The 12,955-nt window shown below is 43.2% G+C and overlaps 1 protein-coding gene across 1 annotated transcript; it reads right to left on the reverse strand.

Annotated features, from left to right (window-relative positions):
- Positions 1–6,745: 6,745 nt before the first annotated feature.
- Positions 6,746–7,196, reverse strand: LOC122120394 (40S ribosomal protein S15a-like). Its single transcript, XM_042694633.1, has one exon. It carries the CDS (start codon positions 7,179–7,181, stop codon positions 6,789–6,791), a length of 393 nt encoding a protein of 130 aa, XP_042550567.1. The 5' UTR covers positions 7,182–7,196; the 3' UTR covers positions 6,746–6,788.
- Positions 7,197–12,955: the final 5,759 nt, after the last annotated feature.

Genomic DNA, 12,955 nt, shown 5'->3' on the forward strand with positions numbered 1-12,955 from the left:
AAAATCTGGAGTCAGAGAAGGCTAGAGATTTCACCTCCTTGCCCCCCCTTTGTATTTCTAGTGGCCAGTATGGGTACTGACCAACATAGAGGCTCAGTACATGTTTGTTGCGTAACATTTGTGGAAGATAGCACTTGGCACTACCAACTTTTGAGTGTAGAATGATTCCCAGAATCTTACCATGCACTGATGTGATTTCTTGATCATGGTTGATTGATCTAGATGTAACAATAGAACCAAGTTTACCAATCAGATACTCTAATTGTTTTTAACTTTTTCTAAGAAATTCAGATATTAAAGATTATTGGTTCTGTAATTAATTGTTCATGTCTTGGGTTCATTGGCTTCCTGAATTTGGAGTGTTCGTAGGATTAGCTCTCTTTTCTTTTGGGGGATACTGGTCTTGAGGCTCAAACTCAGGCTCTGTTTCTGAGCATTTTTGCTCAAGGCTAGTACTCTACCACTTGAGCCACAGCTCTACTTCTGGCTTTTTTGGACAGTTAATTGGAGATAAGAATCTCATGGACTTTTCTGCCCAGGTTGGCTCTGAGCTGTAATCCTTTGAACTGTGATCCAGTATTTGCAGGTTATTTTTAAGATAGGGTCTTGTGAACTTCTTTTGCCTGGGCTGGCCTCAAATCCTGTTCCTTCCATTCTCAGCCTTCTGAATAGCCAGAACTACAGGTGTGAACCAATGGTACCTGGTCTGAGTATCTTAAGATAGCATCTCTGGGCTGGGAAGGTGGCTCAGTGGTAGAATGCTTGCCTTGCATGCATGAGGCCCTGGGTTCGATTTCTCAGCACCATATAAGCAAAAAAGAAAAAAGCCGGAAGTGGCGCTGTGGCTCAAGTGGTAGAGTGCTAGTCTTGAGCTGAAGAGCTGAGGGACAGCGCCCAGGCCCAGAGTTCAGGCCCCACGACCGGACCCAAAAAAAAAAAAAAAAAAGATAGCATCTCTGCTTAGCATCATCATGCTTAATTGACAACCAGTAAGAGTATTAAGCCTGACAGTAAAAAGAGAAGCCTCTTTAGGGCTTCTATCCTGGCTCTCTGGGGTCTCTATGCTGGGTTCTCTGGGCCTCCATCTTGGGCCCTTCATCCTGGCTCTCTTGTCTCTCCATTTTGGCTCTCAGGTCCTCTCAAGCTTTCATCCTGGTTTCTCTGGGGCCTCCATCCTGGCTACCTTGGCTTCATTCTTGGGCTTCTATTCTGGCTCTTTTGCATCTCTATATTGGGCTTTCTGAGGCCTCCATCCTTTCGCCTCATCCTAGCCTCTCTCTGACTTGGATACTGGTTTGGTGGCTTATACATACATACATATACAGACATATATACATGTGTATATATATTATATATACACTCACACATATATGTTTCTATATAAATATAAAGCCTATATATAAAATATATTGCATGGGCTGGAAAGGTGGCTCAGTGGTAGAGCACTTGCCTTGCATGCATGAGGCCCTGGGTTCGATTCCTCAGCACCACATAAGCAAAAAAGAAAAAAACTGGAAGTGGCGCTGTGGCTCAAGTGGTAGAGCACTAGCCTTGAGCTGAAGAGCTGAGGGACAGCGCCCAGGCCCAGAGTTCAGGCCCCATGACCGGACCCCCCCCCCTAAAAATATATATATATTGCACACCTGTAACATTATAATATATATTTGTAATATCCAATATATTTTAATTTTCAAATTTTATATATATATATATATATATATATATATATATATTTGTTGTTGTTGTTGTTTTTGGTCTTGGGCCTGAACTCTGGGCCTGGACATTGTCCCTCAGCTCTTTAGCTCAAGGCTAGTGCGCTACCGCTTGAGCCACAGTGCCATTTCCGGCTTTTTCTGCTTATGTGGTACTGAGGAATTGAACCCAGGGCCTCATGCATTCAAGGCAAGCACTCTATCACTGAGCCACCTTCTCAGCCTCAAATATTCTTCTTCTTCTTCTTCTTTTTTAGTCAATCGTGGGACTTGAACTCTGGGCTTGGGCGCTGACCCTGTGCTCTTTCAGCTCAAGGCGAGCGCTCTACCGCTAGAGCCACAATGCTACTTCTGGTTTTCTGGTGGTTTATTGGAGATAAGAGTCTCAAAGACTTGCTTGCCCAGGTTGGCTTTGAACTGCGATCCTCAGATCTCAGCCTCCTGAGTAGCTAGGATTACAGGTGTGAGCCACTGGCACCTGGCTTTTGTATTTTTTTTTTTTTTTGGCCAGTCTTGGGGCTTGAATTCAGGGCCTGGGTACTGTCCCTGGCTTCTTTTGCTCAAGACTAGCAGTCTACCACTTGAGCCACAGTGCCACTTCCTGCTTTTTCTGTTTATGTGGTACTGAGAAATTGAACCCAGGGCTTCATGCATGCAAGGCAAGCACTCTACCACTAAGAAAGTTCCCCAGTCCTGTATGTACTTTGATTATATTCATTCTTTATCAATTTCAGTTTTCTCCATTTTCCTTCCTGTTGCTTCTCCAGTGCCAGGATTTGAGCTTTTATTTTTTTTTTTGCTGGTTCTGGGGCTTGAACTCAGGATCTTGGGGCCTGGGCACTGTCCCTGAGCTTTTCTAACTGGAGAGAGAGTCTCACAGACTTTCCTACTGGGGTGGACTTTGAACTGAAATCCGTAGATCTCAGCCTCCTGAGTAGCTAGGATTATGAGCATGAGCTACCAACACCCAGCTTCTTATTGCTTTTGTTTCCATTTTATTAATTTCTGCCCTGATCTTTATTATTTCTTTCTACGTACTAATTTTGGGTTTGTCTTTTTATTGTTTTTCTAAATGCTTGAGGTGAATCTTTCTCAATTTATTTAACTGAGGTCTCTGATTTCTTAACATAGGCATTCACAGCTAGCACCACCTTTTTTGTGTCCCAAAATGTATTTTCATTTTTTATTTGAGTCTAGGAATTTTTAAAATTTGATTCCTTATTTTTTCGATGAGTTATTGATTAGTCAGCAGTATATTGTTCAGCCTCCATGTGTTTGAATATTTTCTATGGTTTCTTCTGTTGTTGCTTTCAAGTTTTATTCCATTTGGGTCTAGAAAGATACAGCAACTCATTTCTATCTTAATGTATTTGTTAAGATTAGATTGCCGTCCTAAAATCTGATCTGATTTGGAAGAAGTTCAATGGCTTCTGAGAAGAATGTACATGCTGTGGCGATTGGGTTGAATATTCTACAGGCTTTAAGTCCATTTGATCTGTTTTGTAATTTAATTCTGAAGTTTCTTTGTTGGTCTTTTTTGGTATGGATAACTTATCTACTGGTGAAGTTTGGTTTTGGACTTGCCATTATTATTGTGAGGGGATCAATCTGTGCTTTATGTCTGGTAGTGTTGATTTTATGAAATTAAGTATAACAACAGTCTGTGCATATATGTTTATAACTTTTTCACATTCTTCTTTTTTGTTTTTGTTTTTGGCTGGTCCTAGGACTTGATCTTCTGGGTCTAGGTACTGTCCCTTAGGCTCTTTGTGCTCAAGGCTAGTGCTCTACCATTTGAGCCACAGCGCCAGTTCTGAATTTTTCTGATTAGTTTATTGGAGATAAGAGTCTCATGGATTTTTCTGCCTAGAAACTGTGATCCTCAGATCTCAGCCTCCTGTGTAGCTAAGACTACAGGTGTGAGCCTCTTGGGCCCAGCTTGTTTCACATTTTCAATAGTCTGTTCCTTTTCATCAGTATGAAGTGACTTTCTTTGTCTTCTGAGCAATTTTGATTTGAAATCTGCTTTGTCATATATGAGTGTACATACTTCAGCCTGCTTTTGGCCTGCATTTGCATATAGAATCTTTTTCCATCCTTTTTGACTTTTTAACACCTGCTGATCTTGGGGCTTGAATTCAGGGCTTAGATGCTTTTCTGAGCTTTTTCTACTCAAAGCTTGTGTTCTGCCATTTGAACCAATGCTCCACTTCTGGCTTTTTTTTTTTTTTTTGCCAGTCCTGAGGCTTGAACTGTGGGGCCTGGGCACTGAACTTGAGCTTCTTTTGCTCAAAGCTAGCACTTTACAACTTGAGCCACAGCGCCATTTCCAGCCTTTTCTGTTTATGTGGTACTGAGGAATTGAACCCAGGGCTTCATGCATGCTAGGCAAGCACTCTACCACTAAGCCACATTTCCAGCCCCACTTCTGGCTTTTTGTTGGTTAATTGGAGATAAGCATCTCATAGACTTTCCTGCCTGGGCTGGCTTTGAACCACAATCCTCAGATCTCAGCTTCCTGAGTAGCTAGGATTACAAGTATAAGCCACTGGTACCCTGCTTCGATTTTTAAAATTTAACTTATTAACTTTTCATTTCTAGAATTTCAATTTTTTTCTTTTCTTCTGTCTCTTTATTGGTTGCTGTTTTATATCCTGTATTGTCTTCCTTAGTTCTTTTGGTGATTTATTACTTATATTCTTTGAAATTCATTCAAGAGAATTCATTGAGAAGTTTATATATGCCCTCTATGTTTTTGTTTAATTGTTAGACTCATTAGCATAAGTTTTTTTGGCTGTTTGGGTTTTAAAACTCTTTATTATCCAAAAGATTGTTGACTTTTTGGAGGTTCATTCTAAATTATTTTAAAATTTCTTCTTTTTCTGCATTAGGATTTCTATAATGAAGCCAAGTGGTTGGTTGGGAGTGTGTGTGTGTGTGTGTGTGTGTGTGTGTGTGTGTGTGTGTGTGTGTGTGTGTGTGTGTGTGTGTGTTTATATGTACCCCTCCTTTTGACTTTAACTCAGGTCCTGGGCATTGTCCTCGAGGTTTTTTTGCTTGAGGTCAGCCACAGCTCCACATCTGGTTTTTGGGTGGTAAATTGGAGATAAGAGTTGAGTTTCATAGATTTTCTTGCCTGGGCTAGATTCGAACCATGGTCTTTAGACCTCAGCTTCCTGAGTAGCTAGTGTTTCTTAGTTTTAGTCACCAACAGTCTTTCCATTAACATGTTCTTGATGTTCAGGTGGGACTCTGTAGTCACAGAGTTGTGTAATTTTTCACCACTGGACTGGGTGACAGTTCAGTAGTCCAACTTTTCTGTAATGCAAGTTTGGACACCAGGCCAGATCCCTGGCATCAACTGCTATGGAGGAAGGCTACCTGGAGTCTCTGGTAGTTGTTTATGGTTGGTGTTATATGTTAAATGTCCTGCTTTGGGGTCATTTGTTCACATCTGTGCTATTTTCATCTTACAAGCACCTTTGTCTGTGTGCTGGGAGCTATGACTTGGCTGCTTTGTAGTCTGTGGGCCATGCAGGTTTCCACTTGCTGCTTGGGCCCTCTGTTTATGCCCCTTGGGCACATGCAATACTAGGGATATCTCCCAAATGCTTCTGATGGCAGGGGAATACTGAGTCCTGCACTGGTAGTGGAGAACTGAGGGGCTGAGTTTCTCTGCCTGCAGGTCTCAGTGCTTTTAGTCTCTGCCCAGCACTGTATCCCCCATGGGAATGATGGAGGATGTTATCCGATCTCTAGGCCCTGTGGTTCAGAACTCAGCTACCCTGGCATCAAGCACCACGGGCCACTCATCACCATTCCTTTTGCTGCCCAGGCTCCCAGCAGATGAAACGTCTGTGAATAGTTCAGACCTTCTTCCCCTCCATAACCACTTTTTTGAGGCTGTTTACAACCTAGCCACGATGACAAGGCATCTCAATAATCCCCTAGTCATGATTAAGCCATGGTTTTCCTGTCCCCAGAGTTGCTCAGTCTTGAACTCTGGAAGCCATTACCTACAGCCATCCGACAACTCCTGGAGCCGGAGTGTTTCATCAGCCACAGACTTTGTGCTCTAGTTTACTTTTATACACAAGCAATGGAGTTTTCTCTAGCTAGCGAGAACTGGGCCACCAAGTGCTATGCCCTTTGTTTCTCAAGTTCCCAGCAACTACTGCAGGCAGGCAGTAGTAGGTCTATGTTAGACCCCCCTTTCTCCCTACCACCACCTTTCATGGCTGTCTTCCTTCCAGATGCTATGTTCCCAGATTTCCTGGGCTGTGATTCCTTACTGCTTTCAGGTCCCTAGAGTAGCTCAGTCTCAAACCCTGCCTGGCAGCAGAGCCCCACGAACTCCTGGAACCTAAGCATCCTACAAGCCTTAGAATCTATGTTCTGTTTTAGAAAGAGTTCTTAGATGATACAGTTCTCTCAGTGGGCGGGCAGGGCCATCCAACACTTTACTTCCTTAGCTCCTGGCTGATTGAACGTCTCACATCAGACTCTCTCCCTCTTCATAACCACCTCTGTGGCCATCTTTCTTCCAGATCCTGCAGTGTTCTAAGATGTTTTGAGCTGTGATTGTTCTTTGGTTTCAAGTCAAGACCAGCCTGGCCTTAAACATGGGCCCTCTCTCAAGATGGCACCTTGTCATAGCTCTCCAAAATACTTAGTATGAAAAAATGTCTTTCTTGCCTGATGCTAAGTCTATGATGTTGGGAGAGTCACTGTTCTACCAAAACCCTGCACTGAGCTTACAGCTTTCATCTAGGGGTGAATAATCTGTCACCAAGGCCAACTAGCTTACCTTGTGGTGGAGATGTTGACTTCTCTCTCCACCAAGAAACCCAAAGTTATAGTGGGAGGTTCATGCCTCATTTACTCTGTCCCCTTTCTGCTTCTCTGCGATTTCAACTGCCCGGTGACTCTTCTGTGAATTACGGTGCTCTTCCTCTCTTTTTCCTCTCCTCCTCCTCCTCCTCCTCCTCCTCCTCCTCCTCCTCCTCCTCCTCCTCCTCCTCTTCTTCTTCTTTCAAAGTCTACTGAGGCATTTTATTTATATGCATGTGTTAATCCCTAGAAAAAGAATCCCAGGATTTTCCCTCCTGTGTGCTTCTGTCTTGCTTCTTTGTGGTGCGTGATGCCAGCTGAGGTGGTCAGAACGGTGAAGCCAAACTGACGGGATGAGAGCAGATGATTCTGCCATTTTTCAAGGTCTTTGAGCTGCACATCAAATCGGGGGTTGATTGCTCTACACTTGTTTAACCTGCCTGTGAGATTCACAACTATTTTCCCAGCTCTGTGACCATCAGTGATTTCAAACTCACCAAGGTAGCCATGCTTCATCATCACGGTGAGAAACCGGATGATGACTTCAGAGCACGGCCTGATGAGCACCTGGTGCTTGCCTCTCTTCTCAGCATCGTCGATGCTCTCGAGGGCATCAGCCAGGACGTTCATGTGCACCATGATGGCGGCACAGAAAGATGGTGAAAAGAGTTTCTCCCTTCTGAGTGTATAGTCTCCCCTGTTATCCTGAACCTTCTCATTTTGAGTCAGACAGAGACAGGTTCTACTCCACCGTAATCACTCACTTAAAATGCTTACGTGTTTTACAATTTGTGTCATCTTGAGGAACTGTAAATTAATTTGGACCTCATTATTTTATAGTACACTGGAGAGAGCAGCAGGAGCCACACTTCCCTGGAGCTTGTCAGAAATGCAGGTTGCATGCCAGCCCATCCCACAATAAGTGAATGAAGTCCACATGTGAGGAAGAGGGCTCAGTGATAAACGCGTGCCTTGTATGCACAAGGCCTTGGGTTTTATCCTCAGCACTGAAAAAAATCTGTTTTTTTTAGGACTATCCAAGGTGGTTTGTTTCTCCTTTAATACTTGATGCATTAGCAGTGTGTTTATTGTCTAAACACATGGGCAGTTTTCATCTCTTTGTTGCTGGTTTTTAGGTAATTATTACTTAGTGAAATGAGAATAATGTTTATATTTGATATTCAGCAAGACTGCTTTATTGATCTTTTTTCTAGTTTACTTTTTTTTATTTTGTCAGTCATGGGGCTTGAACTCTGGGCCTGGGCGCTGTCCCTGCACTTTTCCAGCTCAAGGCGAATGCTCTACTGCTTGAGCCACAGTGCCACTTCTGGTTTTCTAGTGATTTATTGGAGATAAGAGTTTCTCGGACTTTCCTGCTTGGGCTGGCTTTGAACCGTGATCCTCAGATCTCAGCCTCCTGAGTAGCTAGGATTACAGGCATGAGCCACTGGCACCTGGCTTAGTTTACTTTTTAAATACTAACAAAATCCTATTTACTTCTCATGCACATATGTATACATGATGGAATAGCTATACTGAGCTAATTAACATATTGTATTCCCTTGTGTATTTATCATTTGTGATGCTAACACTTAAAAATCAACTCCTAGTGATTTTCAAGAATATAATGGGTTATAATTAACTGTGACCATTAGGATGTACAATAGATTTCTTGAACTCATTCATCGTACTAAAATTTTGTTTCCTTGACTCAAATTTCACCCAGACCTACCACTGTGGCACATGCAAACTAACCTTTGACTCTTTGTTTTAAGATTTTCTGTTTTTCTTTTTGCCAGTGCTAGGGCCTGAAATCAGGGCCTGAGCACTGTCCCTGAGCTTCTTTTGCTCAAGGCTAGCACTCTACCACTTCAGCCACAGCACCATCTTTGGCTTTCTCTGTTTATGTGGTACTGAGGAATGGAACCCAGGGCTTCGTGCATGCTAGGCAAGCACTCTACCACTATGCCACATTTTCAGCCCAGTTTCAAGATTTTCTGAAAACTTTCCCTACTGTATTCATGTTTCTGGTGGGGGAATCACAAATTTGAAATCTCTCCTCCTGTGAAGTCAGGGCTAAATCCTTGGTAGGGAAGTTCCTGCCTCTTGAGCCATACCTCTGGTTCTAGAACAGTTATATTCTTACCCAAGTGCTCACAGTCCTCAATAGATGAGGAGCTGCTATCGGAACATACTAACGAAAGTGTAGATAAGGAAAAGGTATTGTTAAGGACAGCTGACTTGAGTCTTGAATAGCTGGAGATTTTCTAGTAGAGATTAAGACTTTCCAAATTGCATTGGGAAGGGAGGAAGATGTCACTCCTGTCTTTGAGCCTTGCAAGAGCGGAAGATGAGCAGCTGCCCATGAGAACAGAGTTGCAGTGGTACCACTGTAAAGGAGAACTGATTGCTGGGAGAAATGGGGAGATTGGATGAAGAGGTTTTGGTTTTTGGAATTTGTTTGCCTTCCTTTGGGATTTCAAGTAGGGACATTGAGAGGGAGGGAGCAACGCTGTGGGAGGCCAGTCTTGGTTTGTCTGAGGAGTTACACACAGATTACTTCTAGTACTTCCACAAAGAACCAGCATTAATTGTGTGAACTCCTTGTTGAAGTGCATTCAAGCAGCTTTCCATCCAGATCTGAGGGCACAAGAGGACCCAGGTTTGTCAAGGCTTTCGGAGCCTCCTCACTCCCACTGGCTGAAAGACACAGTAAATTGATTGTCTGCTTCCTCATAAGAGATTTCCTCTAGCCTTTCTCTACTGAGTTTCTGCAGGATAACAAAATCCTCTATCATTGTATTGTTACAATGGATTAGGATTTCCTCTGAGCGTCTTGAGTGGTGTTGGTTCTGTTCCTGTGTAGGAGAATGGAGAAAATGGCCATACAGGTTATTTTCTATGTTCTGCAGCTCAGATGAGACACCATTTGAGAAAGAACTCCTGCAACATGACCTCATATCATATCTAAAGAAGGCCCAATCTACAGATGGCTTCCTACAAGGCATGTCTGAGGATGAGATTTAAGAGTCACAAATTGTCTCACCCTATCTCTACCCCAACCACAGTGCAGTTCTTTCGGGATAGAAAGATACAAGTTTGCCGGGCGCCGGTGGCTCACGCCTGTAATCTTAGCTACTCAGAAGGCTGAGATCTGAGGATCTCGGTTCAAAGCCAGCCCGGGCAGGAAAGTCTGTGAGACTCTTATCTCCAATAAACTACTAGAAAACTGGAATTGGTGCTGTGGCTCAAGAGGTAGAGCACTCGCCTTGAGCTGAAGAGCACAGGGACAGAGCCCAAGCCCAGAGTTCAAGCCCCATGACCGACCAAAAAAAAAAAAAAAAAGATACAAGTTTATCTTTAGAGGTTTCATATGGCAGTGGAAGCATTTGTGAGAAAAAAAAGGAAAGGAATCAGATTTTCATTAGGAAGAATGGAGCCAATCTTGCTTACACTGCAGATGAGTAACAAGAGCATCCGAAAGTCATTACAGGTCTTCTGAGCCTTAGTTCTGTAATTTAAAATAATGTTTGGAAGCCGGGCACTGGTGGCTCACGCCTGTAATCCTAGCTACTCAGGAGGCTGAGATCTGAGAATCAAGGTTCAAAGCCAGCCTGAGCAGGAAAGTCCGTGAGACTCTTATCTCCAATAAACCACTAGAAAAAAACTGGAAGTGGCGCTGTGGCTCAAGCGGTAAAGCGCTCGCCTTGAGCTGAAGAGCGCAGGGACAGCGCCCAAGCCCAGAGTTCAAGCCCCACAACTGACCAAAAAAAAAAAAAGAAGAAAAGAAAAGAAAAAAAATAATGTTTGGAGGGTAAAAGGAAAGGAAGGAGAGGGAAAAAGAATGATGGAGGATGAGTAATATTCAAATACTTTGCATTTATTTATTTATTTTTATTTATTTTTATTTTTTGCCAGTTGTGGGGCCTGAACTCTGGGCCTGGGCTCTGTCCCTCAGCTCTTCAGCTCAAGATTAGTGCTCTACCACTTGAGCCACAGTGCCACTTCCAGCTTTTTTTCTTTCTGTTTATGTGGTGCTGAGGAATCAAACCCAGGGCCTCATGCATGCAAGGCAAGCGCTCCACCACTGAGCCACCTTCCCAGCCCTACTTTGCATTTATATATGAAGATGGCATAAGGAAGCTTACTGAAAGCTGTTGAACAGTAAGAGGTAGGGTTCAGGGAGAGAGAGAACAATAGGAGGTTTGATTCTGACTACATTTATCATATATGCAATATGTCAGACTTTTTGGTTTAATACATGTCATAAGGGTCATGAAGTATACATTATGTGAAACTCCTTGGTTTAATATATGCTAAATAAATGAATGATTGGAAAGTAAAACAGGTTTTGGTGAAGAGTGGGTATCAGCAGGGAGGTGAATAGAGAGGTGAATGAACCTAAAGGTAGTCAAAGTACTTCATTTGTATGTATGAAAACAAGGGGGGGGGTCAGGGGGAGATGGGAGGGCAGGGATGGGAAGGGGAAACAAAGGAGGAGGCAACAATGCTTGATAAGAAATGTACTCATTGGGGCTGGGAAGGTGGCTCAGTGGTAGAGCGCTTGCCTTGCATGCCTGAGGCCCTGGGTTCGATTCCTCAGCACCACATAAGCAAAAAGAAAAAAGCCAGAAGTGGCGCTGTGGCTCAAGTGGTAGAGCGCTAGCCTTGAGCTGAAGAGCTGAGGGACAGCGCCCAGGCCCAGAGTTCAGGCCCCACGACTGGATCAAAAAAAAAAAAAAAAAAGAAATGTACTCATTATCTTGCCTATGTAATTGTAACCCCTCTGTACGGTATTTTCACAATAAAAAACTTACTAATAATAATAAAGAAGGAAAACAGAACAATGGAACCTGCTGAAATGGTTTTAAGAAGGGGAAGGATAAGGGTGAGTAATAGAGAGGGTGAGATTGATGGTCCATTGTACGCATGCATGTCTGGAAATGTTACAATGAGATCTCCTTTATACAACTATGTATACTAATTTAAAAAAAAATAAAACTGGGTGCCGGTGCCTTACTCCTGTTATCCTAGCTACTCAGAAGGCGGAGATCTGAGGGTCTTGGTTCAAAGCCAGCCCAGGAGTCCATGAAACTCTTATCTCCAATTAAACACCCAAAAAATCTGAAAGTAGATTGTGGCTCAAGTGATAGAGCACTCGCGTTAAACTAAAAGGCCCAGGAACAGTGCCCAGGCCCTGAGTTCAAGCCTCAGACTGACGTACATACACACATACAAGATTTAATAAAAATGTTGGCAGTGACATCATGTCCTCAGTGTTGTAATAGGTTGACACCCTGTCCTTAGATGTGATAACTTGGCACACTGGTTGCTGTCCACAGGGCCTTAGCTCACCTCTGATGCTATCACCTTCCTCCTCTGTTCCCTCCCCTTCCTTTGTCCCTATAGTTACAGCCATGAAACAAAGAGAGAAATAAAGTGACTGTCCTAGCAGAGGGAGACGAGATGACAAAAGGCCTCAGGAGATGGAGTTAGGGCCGCTTCTTCATCTGACTCTAGAGGAAGTTCAGTGGTCATCGTGGTCAGAGTAGACAGTATAAGGAACCCATTAGAGAGCTCCTAATAACCCTTGTGCTGGAGAGACAGATCTCAAACTCGTTGTTTCTGTGCCTTATCTCTTTTGGTACGGTTCACATCTGGCACAGCACGATCTGTGTGCACTCATGTCCCAACACTTCTGCCACTGCCCAGATTGCAAAGGCTTAGGTGAGACTTCCCCTACCTTCCTGCTGAGCTAGTGTAGTGTACCTTAATTGTGTGATTGTGTGGTGGGAGTAAAGGGTGTTTTCCTGCACACTCCAGAAGAGAAAAAAAAATACATGTAAGTGTTAGAAACAAGATAGATGCATTTGTAAAACAAAACAAAACAAAAATTAGCCATGGCAAAGTAAGCAATGGAATATAATAACACTTCTATTATTTTGGGACAGTGGACAATGAACTTTAGTATTGGTACAGCAAACCTGGAAGAAATAGAACATTTTACATTGTGCAATTCCAAACCAGTTAGAGTCTGGCTATCTAGCCGCACAATTATTTATTCATTTGGATTCTTGACATACTTTGCTATAAAATTCGTATTGGGCCGGGCACCAGTGGCTCACATCTGTAATCCTAACTACTCAGGAGGCTGAGATCTGAGGATCGTGGTTCAAAGCCAGCCCAGGCAGGAACATCCGTGAGACTCTTGTCTCCAATTGACCACTACAAAACTGGAAGTGGTGCTGTGTTTCAAGTGGTAGAACGCTCATCTTGAGCTGAAGAGCTGAGGGACAGCGCCCAGGCAGAGTTCAGGCCCCATGACGGACAAAACAAACAGACAAAGAAACCAGAAAAACCACAAAACAAATTTGTTGGATTCTTGGATATACCCAATGGAAATCGCTGTTTTC

The sequence above is a fragment of the Dipodomys spectabilis genome, unplaced genomic scaffold (assembly GCF_019054845.1).
Source record: "Dipodomys spectabilis isolate Male_0828 unplaced genomic scaffold, ASM1905484v1 ptg000175l, whole genome shotgun sequence".
Taxonomy (NCBI): domain Eukaryota; kingdom Metazoa; phylum Chordata; class Mammalia; order Rodentia; family Heteromyidae; genus Dipodomys; species Dipodomys spectabilis.

Excerpts from the sequence above, each read along its gene's own strand:
- LOC122120394 (XM_042694633.1), bottom strand. The coding sequence starts at position 7,181 with ATGGTGCACATGAACGTCCTGGCTGATGCCCTCGAGAGCATCGACGAT.